This window comes from Urtica dioica, chromosome 5 (genome assembly GCF_054948205.1).
Source record: "Urtica dioica subsp. dioica isolate 48M chromosome 5, U.dioica_male_clone48M_v1_H2, whole genome shotgun sequence".
Lineage (NCBI taxonomy): Eukaryota > Viridiplantae > Streptophyta > Magnoliopsida > Rosales > Urticaceae > Urtica > Urtica dioica.
In genome coordinates this window covers 29683773-29701204 of record NC_142760.1, presented here as the reverse complement: position 1 = coordinate 29701204, position 17432 = coordinate 29683773, and the positions used below count along the sequence as shown (strand labels likewise).

Here is a 17432-nt window from a genome sequence, read left to right as displayed (position 1 = left end):
ATAACTTAATAACCCTTACAAGTAACTAACCTTTTCTGAGGCAACAAAGAGGCAACAAGCTACGACGCGGGACTGCGAGTGACCAAGCTGCGGCGAGGTCGGAGACGGGTTGCGGCAAGTCGAGGACGGGCTGCGGCAACATGTCGTGAAGTAAATTAATAAGAACGCTCACAAGTCACAACCAAATGTCACAAACATGCTAGAATATTTCAGAGACTACTTGTGTTTAGATCACATTAAAATCTATTAATGAATATTCTATTGAAATCTAGAATATTTCAAGTCAATACAAAATTATTTCCCTTCAGTTTTGGTCATCATTTTGCCTAACTTGTGCTAGTCACCAAGAAAACGAGTGTCTATGTGACTAGTTTTGGGGTAATGTAGTCACCAAGAAAACATTGGGCAGGGCCGAGGATGGGCCGGGGGCTGGACCGTGGATGGGCCGAGGGAGTGACTGTTGTGCGTGAGCGAGTCTATCATGGAGCTGAGGCCGACGGTTCAGGAGCTGTCCGGCAGAGGGGTGTTCGAGGTGATGGTCCCGCGGCAGCGCTTCGACCTGCAAAAGCTGGACGCGATGCTGGATGGGTTTGGGGGCTCGGAGTTCAGCTACGCAGGCGAGGGGACAAGTGGTGGCTGCCGTTCCCCAAGGTGCCTCGCAGGGGGTAGCGGGAGGGCCGTGGGCTGGGCTGAGGGAGGGCCGAGGGCGGTTTGGTGGCGGCGGGCTGGGGCTGAGCCGAGGGAGGGCCGAGGAGATGGCGAAGATGAGGGAAGGCCGAGGGAGGTCACGGGCGGCGGGGCGGAGCTGGTCGCGGACGGCGGGACGGGCCTGGTTGGAGAGAGACAGAGTGAGATTGAGAGAGAGAGGGTGATAGAGAGAGAGAGAGGCGTACCTTGGAGGATGCCGAGGTTCACGGCGGAGAGGACGCAAGTCACCGGAGATAGGCCGAGTGGATGATGGTCGGAGAGAGAGAGAGAGTGAGATTGAGAGAGAGGGAGAGATGCAGACAGAGATTTGAAGGCTCGGGCGAGGAAGAAGGAGTCTCGGGTATTTATAATACCCTAAAACTATTGGGTGCGACAATATCGCACCTAATACCCATATTCGGTGCGACATGTCGCACCCAATGTCGCACCGAATATGAAATCCCACAACCAAAAAATTTCGGGGGGAATTTTCCTGACCGTTTTAAATTTTAAAACCTTTAGGTGCGACAAGCGTCGCACCTAAAAGTATTAGGTGCGACATATTCATATCCGGGCCGACAGTGTCGCACCGAATACCACTAAACATTGCGGAGATATTTAGTCATCTGGATGAGTATCCGGTGCGACATGTCGCACCTAATATGTGCTTAGGTGTGACATTTAGGTGCAACATGTCGCACCTAATACCCTTCCGCAGCAAAAATGTGAATTTGTAGTAGTGTACCACAACAATGAAAAAGATGATGAACTAAGCAATGGCGGATGTGATGAACACAACAGTGATGGAGGTGATGAACACAGTACTGACGGAGATGATGGGCATAACAATGGTAGAGGTGAATATTTTGAAGAATTCCCGAATTCTGAAGAATATGATGACTTTGTGGAAAATTTTATAGTAACCTAGGGTCACTGTCAACCGTCATGTGAGCCTCCTATTAATAGGATCACCAATGGTGCCTTATCCATGAGAAGCACCCGAGTTCACACCCGATGATGTTGTGAAAGAAGAACCAATTCATTTTCCATTCATCATTCTTCATATAGATTAGATGTGCTTGAATTCGCAAATAAAATATGAAGTTATTAAATTTTTAACTAATCATTGAAAGTAACAAATAGTTTAAAAGAAAGATATATTGTGCAGCAATTTGAGACCAATGAGAAATTGAAGAAACATATCCACTTGTACGCTTTGAATTTTTTTTCAAATTTAGAGTGAAATCTTCTTCGAAAAAGAGATGATATGTTTTATGAAAAGATGAGAAATGCACGTGGAAGCTGAAGGGTGTCTTGCAGTGCTCTGATATGTAGGAGATTACGTCTTACGAGAGTAGACACTCTTGTTCGCATGTCATTCTAATATATGGCCATCGAAGAGCTCCACCATGGGTCATTCGTAACGTATTTAACGATAAGTGTTTCATTAGCTCTATGGAGGAGTATTCGACGCATAACATCTGAGAAGATGTCAAGACAAGATAGGGTGTTAACATATCGTATCTGAAGACTTGGAGATCCAAATAGCAAGCTACTGGGTACGTACGGGGTACACCGAAATAAACTTATCAAAAGTTACCGTCTTGACTGTACATGTTGCAGCCAAAATATCACGGGACGTTAATTGACTTGTGAGAGATGGTGACAAATTCAAGTACGCTTTCTTTTCTATTGGGGCGTGCCGTAGAGGGTTCAAATCAAGTCGGCCAGTCATATTATTGGACGATGTATTTCTGAAGATAAAATATGGTGGACAGTTGCTTTGTGCAATTGCAATGGATGCGAATTCACAGTTATATCCACTTGTATTTTGAGTTGTCGACAGCGAGTGTCATGCTTCTTTGATTTGGTTTTGAGGAAATTCATAGAAGCTGTCGGTCAAGATGTACCTGATTTGGCGTTCATATCTGATCGACATGTTAGAATCATACATGGTGTCGAAGTTGTGTTCCCTGGCATCCCTCACGGAGCATGTTACCATCATTTACAACTGAATGCCCAATATAAGCTCAAGACTGATAATTGTCGCTATGAAATGTATGACGCTGCTTACACATTCAGTAAAACAACATTTTAAGCTAATTTTAGACAGTTAAGATGGAAAGATATCGAGATGGAAAAGTATCTCGAAGAAGTAGGTTTTGATCGGTGGGCCAGAGTGCTCTTTCCTGGAAAACGGTAAAACTCTATAATTTTTGTTGTCGATATGAGTTTTTTTTTCTTAATTTGATAATTTTGTTGATCATATAAAAGTTTCTCTTTTTGTATAGGTATGACCTAATGACAAGCAAAAATACAGAAAACTTCAACAATAAAACGAGGAATGCTAGAACGTTTCTAATTATAATGTTGCTTGAGTTCAATCGATTTACATTTCAAACTTGGTTTTTTGATCGAGAAGAGATCTCTCACAAATTGAACACAAAATTGACACCAACGTGGCAAAGTGATCTCAGAAATCTAAATAATATGACACAGTACATCAATGTGTATAGACTTGGTCTATATGAGTGTCATCTCAAAGACGTACGAGGTCATTTTGATGTAGACTTGATGGTGAAGACATGCACTTGCGGACTACCAAAACAACTGAGTATCTCGTGCGAGCATGCCATCGCTGTTGGAAATGGTCTAGGGTTAAGAAAAGATTTAACGCTTCAAGCAAGCGGCATAATTTAAAAAATTTCTTTAAAACAAGTAAAACCTTTTTACTAACCTAGACAAAGAGCAAGTACATGTTAATTTAAAACTATTAAAAGCATTACTCGTTCACTAACCTTTGTGAAGCTTGAACATTGAGAAACCTTTAGAAGGTTGAAACGTTCGTCTCCCCACGCAGCTCGTCTCTCTTCTTTCCTCGGGAACTCGAGCAACCACGAAAGTTTATATCACAAGAACCACTCGAGAAAGAAAGGAATTAGTGTGTGGGCACTTTTAAACACGACGACTCAAGAACAAGTCTAAGAGTCGAAGAGCTAAAACACTAGGTCAAAGGTGGACCTAGGTGCCAAAAAAAAAAAAAACTAGAGAGAGAAAGGGAGAGGGGCGGCCAAGTCTAGAGAGAGAAGCTCTCAATCTCTAAAACTTTGGAATAAATAGAATGAAGGGAATGAAGGCTCTATTTATAGGAGAGGGATTACCTTCAACAAGGTAGTTTCCTCTTCTATAGAATATCACATATTCATGAGCAAAATTTGATCTCCTTCCCTTCAAGTCACATGGCCAAGGAGTCCTTCTAGAAGGCTTGGACTTGTTTCCTCTTTTGTTATCTCCTTGCTTGGCCGAATTCCCCCTTTCTCATAGAGGAAATTTGATTCCTCTTTTTCTTTTGGTAAGTATCTTCATACATTAATGCACAAAATAATCTCTCTTTTTTCTATTGGGTTGGACGGCCATAAGCATCTAGAAGGGGCTTCTAGATGTTTCTTCATTTGTTCATGACAACATAAGAAATGCACATTAAGAATTTTCAAGTAAAATTCCATGAAATGAAATTAATCCTCAAGGCCCAATTAACTTGTTATGGCCGAGTGATAATATGTCATCATATGACAATATCAAAAAAATTATTGACATTCATTTCATCCTATGTCCAAAAAGATAAAAATACACTTTTGACAATTTTCGTAAAACTTGTCTCGTTCTTGTTTTGACTTAGCTTCTAGTTTAACTATTTCTACTCGATATGATTTGTGACAGTGACCTTATGGATCCAAATGAACAAAGCTTGAGCTAAAATACTTGGACTCAAAAGTTCACAAACTTTTTCCAAGTTTAGCTTAATGTCAACTGACTCCACTAAAGAGTTGACACTGAGAATCTCTTGGTTCAAATGAATTTATTTTCTACTCAAGAATTCAAATAAATTGTGATGAGTGGATCCACTGAATATTATCTATGTTTACCCTTCATGAATATCATCAGCTAGTCGGAATTTACAAAATTACCATTTTACCCTTCTAGTTGTTATTTCCTCAACTCCTTTGTCGCTTGTGAATAAGTTAGAAACAATGTATTGACGAGTTGCTAACAAGTCACATTGTTTCATCCAATTGAGTCATGAGGAGCTAACAAGTCACATTGTTTCATCCAAAAGAGTCATGACTCAATTTGGACACTGGTCAGTTCATTTATTCACATTCCAAGGAACAAAGCATGAGGTGATATACATTGCATTTCAGCAATCTTGTACATGAATTCCATATCTATGAAATCTTCTCAAAGTTACTCAAACATCTTCATAACTTAGTACTTCACCAATAGGTCCTGTTAAGAATCACATAGTGAATCCGAACTCTAACTTTCTCAAATGAGAATATGTAAGCCATGAAATGACATGTCTCATTTCAGGATTGAGGTAAGCATGATGCAATTCATACGTAGTAACTTCGAGACATAAGAGGTTAAATGGTTTGTTCTTATCTTGTCTCTAGAAGTGCACTGGTCAATTGAGTACCTTTAGAAGATACCTAGAAGAACTATAGAGTCTCCAACTCTCAATGTCTCATAACCAGACATCATAGATTCTCCTAACAATCGTACTGAGATCAATAGTCCTTTGATCCTTAGATTGTGAATATATTGTTTTAAGTAAACCATGAAGAGTTTGTTCATGCAAATATACATTTGTGTCTTCATATGTTGTTAAGTTTGTTTATGGACTAAAGACTAAGGTTTTATCATAAAGCTTCAGACAAGGAAGAATGAATGAACGTTTCAAGTTTTATTAATAAATAAGCAGTTACAAGCAAGAACTTCGTGAGACTTTATTACATCAAATGTACATAAGTAAAGACTACAACTATTCTTGTGGGAACCACTGACAACAATTGCATCAGCCCAACATCGAGGTGTCGACGTTTACTCGTTATGCTGTCACTTCTATTTGAAGGAGACTTGGATTGAAATGTACAAGGAATCCATATATCCGGTTGGGAATGAAGAACATACATACCAAAAACCCACAACAATATTCTATCCAAAATAAGAGTATCACGGGACAATTTTCCCCATAAAATAAGTCGCATCACCATTTTTTTTCCTGAACGTTCTCATATGGACACTTTGAAGCGTCTCAAAAGATTCGTTCACCAGTGCTCGACATACTTGACTGCAATAACTTATTATACAAAAATTGAAACATGTTATATACAAGTCAAAATATTTTGACATGTTTACCTGTCCAAACATTGTGGGACGTTCTGATCGACTAGCCATGTGAAAGGATGAAATTCTATTCGGCCGCTGATTAGCTCCCGATATGACATGCAATGCTCGCTAAAAAAACCAGGGCCACAACCCTAGGTAGTTCTAGACTTCAATTCTACACGATTATAAAAAAATTCAGAAACTTATTAACTACAACAAGTTAATAAACTGAAGTTATACTTTTACGTACCTCTATCAACTCCTTGAAATAGTTTTGATTAATCGTCATCTAGGTGAGGTCATTCTAGAAATCCAGGACGGTAACAGTCCACTTATCTAAGTCGACTCGAAAAGTGAACCAATGTAGGTTCCTGAAGTTGATGATGAATAATATCTCTCGCGCTCCCATCCATGGCAATAATTGCGAGTCTCTGTACCCATTCATCGGGGTAAACACCGACTTTGAATCCCATTCCACGGGGTCGGGCTCTGTCCCTAGTTCGAATGCCTTTTTCTTATTCTAATCTTCCTTCATGTATCAACCGTACACGTTCTGGATCCATCGACAATTATGATTCAGACGTCTTGACAATATCCGTCGAGTTGTAGTTGGCGAGTCGGAAGCATATGTATAATAGCATCAATATGTTGCGAACGTGTATTAAACAACAAACATATTCATTTACTATAAAATAAAATGTGTATTATAACATATAAGTATTTATTCAACGTACCGAATCATGTAGCCATTTCATGCACTCCCATAGTACATTGAATAAGGCAGGAGGAGCGTCACGAGTCTTGACTCGAACCATAGCCATGAAACGCTCTTGATATTTCAAGGTCCGCACCCACTTAATAAGGATTAAACACCATATCATTTGCCTCCTTCAAAAGTTTGAACGCAGAGAGTCACTTTCGTTGTACTTAGGCTTCGTCGGATCAGTGAGTGCGTCCCAATGTGTCATTTTTTGTCGCTGATGACGCTCTTAAGATGGATTTTTTGTGGGTCTTCGTGTTTCCTCTTAATTTGTTTCATAAACGGGAGTTGCTTGTCTAGAACGTCTTGTGAACGGCTAGTAGTCAAAGACGACGATGTCTTAGAAAAAGACGGTTTCAGAGAAGAAAATGGTGGCTTAGTCCAAGACTGCTTTTGAGAAGAAGACGAAGGCCTTGGAGATGAAGATGGGTGCTTAGTCGAAGTCCGCTCATGACGAGAAGGAAGAGGAGGAGGAGGAGGACTAGGTTGACGATGTCGCTCTCCTTCAGCTTGGGTAGTCGGTACCTCACTTCCACGTAAACCCGTCACGTTTGTGAAGACAAATTTGAGCCTCTCCAACATGCGAATTTGGAAGTTAAAGTCAAAAAATATATTTATTAAGAAGTTGATGACTTAGAACTGCTACGAAATTAAATTTTATTCAATATATTTATATCTGGTCCCGCCTGATTCTCTCTATTCTACGACCGTTTGTATTCAAAGCATGTAAGACTATCCCCTGAGATTTCCTAAGTTCTTCTCACATTTCCCGCGTTATTACAAACAAGGCGGGATCTTCGGGACGAGTGGCCGCTTTGGGAGCGGGATACTCGGGAACTACGGGATGAGGAAAAGCTTGGGGACGAACGGCCGCTGTGGGACGAAAAGCTCTTGGACGAGGAAAGCGCGGAATGTCTAAAACATGTTCTTCATATAAATCTTCCTCTTCATCAAATCCGAGTACATTGGCCTCCTTCGGGACAAACGCTACTAGGTCGATTTCCTCATCGATATTACGCGGCTTCGTCGCGTCATTTCCCTCGACCTCTATCAGATATAGACATTTTCTCGTCTGCGTATCTAGAAAAGTGAAAAATTATTTCTCTGCTGCCTGTGGTCTCAGCATCTGAAGAACGCCCAACTACAAAACCAGAAAATTCATTCATATTTCAAAGTTAGTGACATAAATATTTTTATAGTTAAAAGAAGTTACATTTTTCTATCCAAAACGGCTTCGACGTCTTTACCCGTAATGACTACGTTGCTGAACCATGAATGCATCCTCGGCACTCGGATACCGGGGATTTGACCGAATCTCATTCCGATCTCTGGGATAGCCTCGTATGCCCAGTAATGAAGGGTGTGCAAATTACCTGTCAATGTGTTGTTGGCCTCTTTTTGTGCCACATCCGGCTTTTTCTTCAAGTTTTTCAGCAAGGCCTCGTGATAGTCCTTCAAGTCTACCGAGAGGCTGGAATATGTCTCGGACCAGCTGATATTTCCCCAAGGCATCTTGAAGTAGAATGTCAGGTCTTCAACGATATGCAAAAAAAATTTGCCATTTTCTTCGATGACTTTGTTACCCGATTGCCCTAGTAGATAGCCTAAAACGAATACACAAAGACCAAGCTTGAAAGCATCGTCCGGATTCTGATAAATATTGAACGTCGTTACCGATGACTGAACTTGCAACCAGCCATGCACGTTTTTCAGGTGCTCGGTGATCAACCTATCGCTTGTGCGCTGGTCTTGTTCATTCTTGGACGAACCATCTTCATAACTCAACCCATAAATCAGCGAGTATACGAGGCGTCCATATTTCACTCTTTTATTGCCTAATCCAAAGTGTATCTCTCCTTGTGCCGTTGCCTCAATCTTACATTGTAGAAGAGTGTGCACTAGCACCGAGAGAAATTGAGTTCGCTCTCCGTAAAAAAATGCTCGAACAGAGTCCTGACAATTCGATCTTTGATCTTAAGATCGTCCAATCTCTTTCTGACGGTCTTCAAAATATTAGTCCCACCGTACGTGATTCGACTCGAGAAAGGCACGTTGTCTCGAGAAAGCACGTTGTAAATGAACTTCAAATTATCCTAAAAAAAATCAGTTAGAATAGCAAGTTATTGTACTGTATCGTAGTGCATCATATTTCAGCGTATAACATCGTACATTATCGTATCGCACCGTACGTACAAAAAAATTGAAAAAATGTAAACCTATGGTACCCCATCATATCGTATCGTACGCCATGATGAATTTCATTGTATCGTACGCCATCATACGATTCATGAAGTTCATCGTACAATACCGTATTTCACCCCAATTTCAAATCCCAACTTTCTAAATCCAATCCAAACAGTCGAAATCCACCCAAATATTATAAATACGAATTTGTAATCACTATTCTAACTATCTACACTGAGACTTAACATGAAAGTCATTGAAAAACTCACCTTTTTGGTTGTTTCGGGAGCTGGAGTTTTTGGGCCTCCACCACCGCCGTAATTCGAAGAGGGACCATCGTATGCCAAATTCCATCGTTCACCGTCGTACAATGACGTATTCCATTGGACACCGTCGTACAATGTCGTATTCCGTCGAACAAATCTCGGATTTTTTTTTATGGTTGTGAGATAGAGAGAGAGAGAGGGAGACTTATGAGAGAGAGAGAAGGAGAGAAATTTGGTCTGAGGGGCTTTTCTGTCCATTTTTGGTCCAAAAATCTATTTTTGGATATTTTTGAAATACAAGGTCCAAATTTAATATTTTATTAATTTTTAGGTTTAATTAATGAAATTTCTCTTTTAAAACATTCTTTCATGTACATGTAGCCAGAATATTTCAGTAAGGATTGTTAATATTTTCACGGGAAACTTATAAAAATTCATTTTATAAAATTTTAATACTCTTAAATTAGGATTATCTATAAAAATTGTAGACGTTGAAAATAAATTGTGAAATTTTGTTTAGTTGATGCAAGATGTCCAACAAGATCAACAAGTACTGAACAATTAAAGAGTGAATGACGGCAAAAAGACTCAATGTTTACGGTTTTTAACAATTAAGTACCCAAACTTGAAAAGTTGTGGGAAATGTACCCAAACTAAAAAATTTCCCTTTGTTAGTACTCGAAACGTTAAATTAGATGACATGACACGTGTCATCATCTTGTTATTTTGTCTGAATTAAAAAATGAATAAAAATTTAAAAAACTAAAACCTCTCTCTCTCTCACACACACAACTCTACTATCAACGCACACACTTACTCAACTTATACATCCTGCGAACTCAACTTTGTCAATGACAGCCGGAGAAAACCAAAATTGATGTTGAAGTTGTCTCTGTCAATGTTGTCTCTGTTCCCCGTCATGACAGCTTGTAAACTACTAGACGGGCCCAATGGGCAGCGATGTTCTCGGTGCAGGTTCGGAGCTTGCCAGAGGGCGACGTCAATGTTGGGATGGGCGGCGATCTAAACATTACAGTCGGTACCAAAGGCGAGTTTGGTGGCGGTGAAGCTACCACGTCGTTTTCCTTGCTTTGACCCTTTCCACTTTTCATGTTATTTTTCGATTTTAAATATTGGGTACGAATATATGTATTTTGGGTCCGTGTTTGTTAGAGAGAGAGAGAGAGAGATAGAGAGAGAGAGAGAGAGAGAGAGAGAGAGAGAGAGAGAGAGAGAGAGGTTTTCTTTTAATTTTGTAAATTTTTATTTAGTCAAAATAACCAGAAGATGACACGTGTCATGTGATCTTATTTAACGCTTCGGGTATTAACGAAGGGACAAATATTTGACATTGGTACTTTTTTCACAACTTTCAAGTTTGATTACTTAAGTGTTACAAATCGTAAAAAATTGGTCTTTTTGCCGCTATTTCCTCACAAATTAACAATACGTAAAAAAAAAGACACAAAATTGTTAACATAATTTGGTGCAATTTCACTTACGGCCTAATAAAAAGAAAATTCCCTAATCAATAGTATGCATCGATCTTATCTGAGTTATCATTTGTACTCAATAGCCTTTCAAAAGTACCCATCGATTACAAACTCATGCTCCCCGATATTGGTGATCCTCTGACTTCCTCTTATACATACACCTAACTGTTTGTTACTCTCTATTACAATTGATCGGGAAATAATACCAACGGATTACAAACCGACTACATCAATCTTGCGAGATCTAATTGCAATGGCAAAGATGTCTCAACAAGTTACGAATTATGTTGAGAGACGTCTTGCGTAATAAACACCATAATAACAAATTACGTTAGTAGTTCCTTATTTTCTTTGTTAATTTTTTTTTGTTATTTCCTTCCATAAAATAGATTGTTGTCAAGACTTGATAAATAATAGAGGCAATTAGGCCAATAGTACACCCTCCTTTTAAAAAACAAAAATTTAGCGATGTAAACCACATAAACATAAGTGTTTGCGTTTTAGCCAACGTTTTGTAAATTTTTCGTAAAAAGCTAAAAACTGTTGGAAATATTTTGTAAATAACCATATTTACTAGAAATTTACTCGGCGTTTTTTTTTTAAATTTTTATAGCGTAAATAGGTTAATGTGGCTATTTACAAAAAATTAACGAAACGTTGGCTATTTCAAAATTCTAACTTTTTATATGGCTAGATAGTCACTTGACCCTTTAGAAAATAGTCAAAGTTTCATTTTAAAGAAAATAGTTCATGAAGCCGTAGTAAATTAAATTAACTAGTTTAGTTAATTTAAGTTACTTCGATCAAGTGGACTATTTTCTTAATAAAATAAAATTTTGGCTAGAACCTTAAAAGAAGTTAGGGATTCACTCGTTGCAACAAATTCTTCTAAATAAAATGTGTTTATTTAATATACATTCCTAAGGGCAAATGGTGAGTTTGAATTTAGGGTACCAAGATTAATCTAAAATTAGATGAATAGTCAAAATGTGCAAGCACTACGTTATAATTTTTTTTAATGTGATTTAATTTTTTTAAAAGTGATAAATTACATAAATAAGTCACTAAAAAAAATAATTAAAAAAATGTTGTCCACGTAATTTTGGCTATTTTTTACGCATAATTTAAATCGTTGTTTATTTTACTAATCAATTAATTTCAAGTGACTTATATAATTTTATCGAAGGGAATCAATTTTTCATATAGAATTTCAACCGATCTACCAGTGGATAAGCGTAGAAAGTAAAAGTAAACTTACTGGTCATTTCTAGTCTTTCGACTTCTCTTTCTGTTTAAGCCTTAAGCCTTATACGGACTTGATCTTAAGAGGAGTTTCTCAGGTTGTTCTTGTTTTGTTTCCCTCACATCGCATAGAATTATATGCTCTTCATTCTTGAAAAGTCGTTAATTTATTACAGATACTCAATCGTTACTCATTCTATGGTTTCGATATTGAGGATGATTCCGGTAATCCACAAATAAAATTAGGTAAAGATCTTGGTGGTTATGAATTTATGGAATATGTACACGATGATGCGAAACAGTCTATATATGTGATTAAAGTAAATGAAGCCACGGGAAGAATGAAAGTTGAAGAAAACTTAGAAAAGAAGTATGACAAGAAGCAAAGGAACATAGATTATAATTTTTTATTTTTTTTATTTTTTTAGGTGTCCGTGTCAAAACAAAGATGATAATATCATGTCAAATATTTGCACTGATTATCGTAAATACTTTTGTTTCTTTAACTGGTTTGCAGAAGGAAAAAAAAAAAAAATTAGCATTAATAATTTTGAAAACTGTGGAGTGTGTGGTCAAACACATCACACGCCTCAACATCAGTCATCGTGACACGTCAGAGAAGCTTTGTACAGGTCAGCTAGCGAGCTGAATTCTGTTAGGAGCAAAACAGAATTGATTCAAGACTCACAACTAACTGAAACTCTATATAAATGTTGCAGCATCTTAGCAAGCATTTACTCTCAGACAGTTTTGGCATTCACAAGAGAATCCAGAGAAAGAAACAGACTTTGAGAGAGCGTTTGAGAGATCGTGAGATCCGAGAGTGAAGAACATTGTGAGATTGTTTATTTGGAAACACTAGTGCGAATTGTAATAAGCATTGATCGACCTGTGATCAAGCGTAGGGGTTTCTTTGGGGATTTCTCGACTGTAAAAAGACTTCTGTGTAATTGCTTGAAGCTAGTGGATTACAATAGGGTTCTCGTTCCATGACTAGATTAGGATCACATCGATCTGAACCAGGATATATTCCTCATGTCATCTCTTTATTCTTTTTTGTTCTTGGCGCTCAATCACTCTAGATTGCTTGCGCAGGAAGTTATTTTTGTTCTTGTTTTAATTGTCTGATTTGCATGTGATTTGTGGTTATTTCCTTGTTTACTCTAACAAGAACTATATCAGAATTTAGATATGTACATACACGAGACTAAATGAGAGAATTATTATTTGATGGATATCAGATTTCCAAGTATTATTTTACTTTACAAAAGCTTTTCCAAGCTTCCAAGTATTCTCATAACCTTCTCGGGTGCTATTTTCACAGAAACAATATAGCTATGGTTCTCGTTTCTTCAGCTGATAAGAAAGAAGAAAAATAAAAGGGTTGGTAATACTATTGAAAACTCTTGGGTTTCTTCTCTATTGTGAAAAATTGATCAGTACATTTTGAATTGAATCAATGAATCAATCAATCAATCAGTCTTATTTATATCAAATCACTATCCGGAACTAGTTACTGGCAAGCAGGGGCGGCGAAATACGGCATGTGAGCGAACACGATGGAATATGGTCGAACCACGATCGGTATAGACGAGTTCAAATGCATGGGCTCCAAGGCGGGTATATTCCCAGACGACGAGTCCACACTCAAAACCTTCCCGTTGAGAAGCACGGTTCGGCTGTGCAAATCGCCGCCTTGCGGGGTCAGATGATATTCCTCTCTCGACGCCTCGCTGCTCATAAGCCGAGGCAGCTTGGGGGATCTGTGTCGGTGGTGATTGTGATTGCGATTGTGATTGTGATTGGTCTGTTTCTTATTATCGGAACTGACTATTCTGTTCAAGGCGACTTTTCCCAGGACGGTGGTGCTGTTGTCGAGATTGATTAGCAGAATTGTGATCCCTTTCTGTTACGTGAAAGGAAAGAGAAATCACGGGTTAGCTCAAGAGTGAAAAAGGGCATTGAGACCGTGGCTCGAAACTTACGGATTGCTTCGCACAATGAGCGTAGGAGCGTATCTTTTTTGTCCCGGAAAAGCTTGTCTTCAACACATTGGTTCCCATCAGCCGGTGCCAAAGAAGAGCGCTGCCATGTTCAGAAAAATCATGTTATATATAGCAATGGTTTGCAAAAAATTGCTAAATTAATATTTTTTTATTTTTTATTTTTCCGGCAGATGAAGGGGACTTCTTTTGTTTTGTTATGAAGATAGTCAAAATTCCGGTGAAAATAAATGATCCGGTGGAATTCGACAATTTTCTTGGGATTTTTTTTTTAGAAAAATATCATCAACTATGTCACTCCAAACATTACAATTGAATAGTAGCCAAGATTTGAATAAGTTAATTTAAATAGCCAATTTGGGCCTACATGGCATTAAAATCAAAATATTTATGCCTAAATTAACCTCGAGCATGTGAAAATAATAAAGTATGGTAGTTTCTTTATTTGGATAATTGAATTCGTGTGATTGAATGATTAGTTCCTTAATTTTAGGAATTGGTTATTCTTAAATATAATAAAATCGTGAATATTCAATATTTTTTAATTTGAATTTTCATGAGGTTTACTTTCGTCTTCACACTTTAAAAACTTAATCGGTTATATCAACAAACTATGTCAATGACTACAGAGTACAGACTGACATTAACCTAAATTGACATATATAAACGAAATTTGCCTAAATAAACCTTGTCAACTACTAACACATACCAACATAAATAAACACCAATAAACAAGGTTTAAAAAAAATTAATATTTAAAAATCAATAATCCGGTGAATTTTGTTTATTTATAATTTTTACACAATTTTCATGGAAAGCTGAAGAAATTTTTGAAATTCCAACCAAAAAAAAAAGGGAAAAAATCAGTGTTGTAAAATTTTTGTTTTGTCGGCGTTTTCATGGCCAATCTTAAATCCTTGATATATAAGCAGCATGAATTTATGTATTTATTATATATAGGCAGACCTGTAATAATCTGGATTTGGGACAAAGGTGTTTGTGTCAAGCAATCCATAGTTGCCACCAATCAGTGACTGTCTGCAATATGTTTTGGTATCATAAACTGCTGACATGCCAAGCTGATCCAAATACCTGTTTCCCATCAAACAAGAAGTGTTAAACAAGAAGAAGAAGAAGATTATATGACCTGCATTTCCAGTAGTATAAAAAAGAAATACCAGAAACTAAATACAAAGGCATTGGTCACGAGGTTTCGTCCGCTGTTATAAGCTCCGCCGGCCTCTCCGACCCATGAAACCGCCGAGGAAGAAGAGCTTTTTATAGTCTCGCGGATGCTCTTGAATGTGTTTCCCTCGCCATCAAGATAGGACGGGTTTAAGATCTTCTCAATGAGATGTGTATCAACACCTATGAGAATGAGACAATAAGAAGGGTCCATTAAGTATATAGTCATATTTACAATTCCACATTACTGTATGGTAAATGTTTCGTAAATATTAAGTAATTAACTACGTACATGTATTTACACTCGTAAATTGACGAAAATACCCTTCTATTTTATTTCAATGAAAAGGGTATACCATAAATGTCATGTCATGTTTGTGGCTATTTACATAAGATTTACAAAACGTTAGTTATATAGCAATCTCAAACGTTTTAGTTGGCTAATTACCTACTTTTTTGTAATAAGAAAGGCTGAACCATGTTAGTAAAGATGAGAAATTGCATTTTCTATGTACGTGTGATTAGTACTCTAATTTAATTTAATTTAATTTCCAGGTCACCAGTGTAAAAATTCTTATATTATTCTTGCAAAACACAAAGAGTTCTATAAGTTTTAAGGACCTTTTTTTTCCCTAAAAGTTTTAAGGAAAGAATTTATGCCAAAATGAAATTTCTTCTAGAGAAAAATGGTCTACACCAAAAAGGAAAAAAAAAAAAAGAAAAAAGTAAGAGTTGTGTTTTGTGATCATTGTAACCTGGTCCAAGATTGTAAATATGGTGAGTCAGCACATCCACGGATTTTGATGTCTTATCCAGAAACTCTCTGAACCAATTTGCATCAAAGAAACCCCCCGGAGCTATTACCATCGGTTTCGGTTCAACTCCGGTGTAAATCTTCTCAACTATGCTCTTCAGAGCAATGGTGTCAATGGAGTATTGTGCTGCTCCAACTCTTGTCCCAACCCCACTTCCACTCAATTCATTCCCTGATAAAAACACAGCAAAAATGTTACGAATCGAACCGGATCGAATCGAGTTCAGACCAGAGAGAATCGCGTTTACCGAGCTCCCATCCAAAGATTTTGTAGCTCTTTCCGACGGTGTATCGGATGAAAGACTCGGCATTGGAATAGTCCCAAGCTCCGGTGGAAGAGCCGTCTCTCTGTATAGATCTTCCGGAGAGAGCATTCAATCCGAAAATGATCTCGGCCCTGAAGTCAACATAGAATTATGAATATCTAACTTATATGAAAAGAAAAGAAAAAAAAAAAAAAAAGGAAGAGAGAAAATAGATACCCAGTTGTCTTGAAAAAGGAGTTGAGTTCATCCCATCTCTTCATGGGCAAACACCCTTGAGTGAAACCAAACATCTCTGAGGTGTTTTTAACAAATTGTGTGCAAGGCTGTTTCTTGTCCTCTGTTTCATAATTCAACTTGTCTTGCAAAGAACCGCCTAATCTAATCTTCAATGGTGAAAAAGCTGCAACACAAATTTATTTATTTTTTCTCACTTTTTATCTTGCTCCAATAAATATATATCAAAACAATTTTATTTTTATGTTTTCTTCCTTCATGCAAAAGATTTCTCACCTTTTATTGCATTTGAAAAAATATTGTTGCTCAAATCCTGCACATCAGAATAGAAAATGCATAATGACCCAGGGAAAGTTTTATTATGCCAAATGAAAGTGTTGCCAAAAAATAAAATGTATGTGTATATATATGTACCAGATTGAGAAGAGAAGCGTGACCCCAACTACAAGTCCCATAATCACACTTCTCCGGAGGCCACCAATCCAAAGTTGCACAAATGAAATTATCATCAATTTTTGCAATGCCAACTTTTCCATCAATGAAAATAGTCCCTCCTTCAACAACACCATTGCCTTTTTGAACTTCCAATGAGCTCACGGAAGCCAAGCTCAGGCTAAACAACAAAAAACTCACCCAAAAACAAGACCCCATTACCGAACACTCAGAAACCCAAGAACCCATTTTCCCACACTGTCCCAACAATGTGCTCTGATATATAAAGGTGTGAGCTTCTCTCTCTCTCTCTCTCTCTCTCTCTCTCTCTCTCTCTCTCTCTCTCTTAAATGGGTAAAGAATAAGCCATTAAAAAGTTTGTTAGTGAGGATGGCTTTGTGTTGGGGGCTTTTTAAATTACCTTTTTTGGAGGGTAATCAAGAGAGTCTAATAATGGTCTTATTAACTCTCAACTCTTAATGAGAGAGAGAGAAAGAGATGAGGTATAAATGAAAACACACATAAGGACATTAAAACAAACACGTAAGTTTTAGGACGTTGAATAATTAGTTTTGGATTCATGACAAAGCTTCTCTTTCCTATTCATTTTCCTTTGTTATTTTTCTTTGTGGTTTTTGGGTTTTGGAAAAGAAATATAAAGCAATAATGTCATAAAGAGTTGGTATAGTGGCGCAGA

General features: G+C 37.7%; 1 protein-coding gene across 1 annotated transcript; it reads right to left on the bottom strand.

Moving 5' to 3' along the window:
* Positions 1–13020: 13020 nt before the first annotated feature.
* On the bottom strand, positions 13021–17219 carry GUS3 (glucuronidase 3). Its single transcript, XM_089615466.1, has 9 exons — positions 16718–17219; positions 16580–16616; positions 16286–16469; positions 16052–16200; positions 15745–15975; positions 14983–15172; positions 14771–14896; positions 13787–13886; positions 13021–13707 (listed from the first exon to the last, which is right to left on the bottom strand). The coding sequence occupies exons 1-9, from the start codon at positions 16982–16984 to the stop codon at positions 13315–13317; spliced, it is 1677 nt and encodes a 558-aa protein (XP_089471592.1). The 5' UTR covers positions 16985–17219; the 3' UTR covers positions 13021–13314.
* Between the last annotated feature and the right edge of the window lie 213 nt (positions 17220–17432).

Bases quoted from the DNA above. Each gene is read 5' to 3' on its own strand.
- GUS3 (XM_089615466.1), bottom strand. From the start codon at position 16,984: ATGGGTTCTTGGGTTTCTGAGTGTTCGGTAATGGGGTCTTGTTTTTGG. The intron at 16,201-16,285 runs GTATCTATTTTC...TGTTGACTTCAG, and splicing joins TCCTTTTTCAAGACAACTGG to GGCCGAGATCATTTTCGGAT. The intron at 15,976-16,051 runs GTAAACGCGATT...TGTTTTTATCAG, and splicing joins AATCTTTGGATGGGAGCTCG to GGAATGAATTGAGTGGAAGT.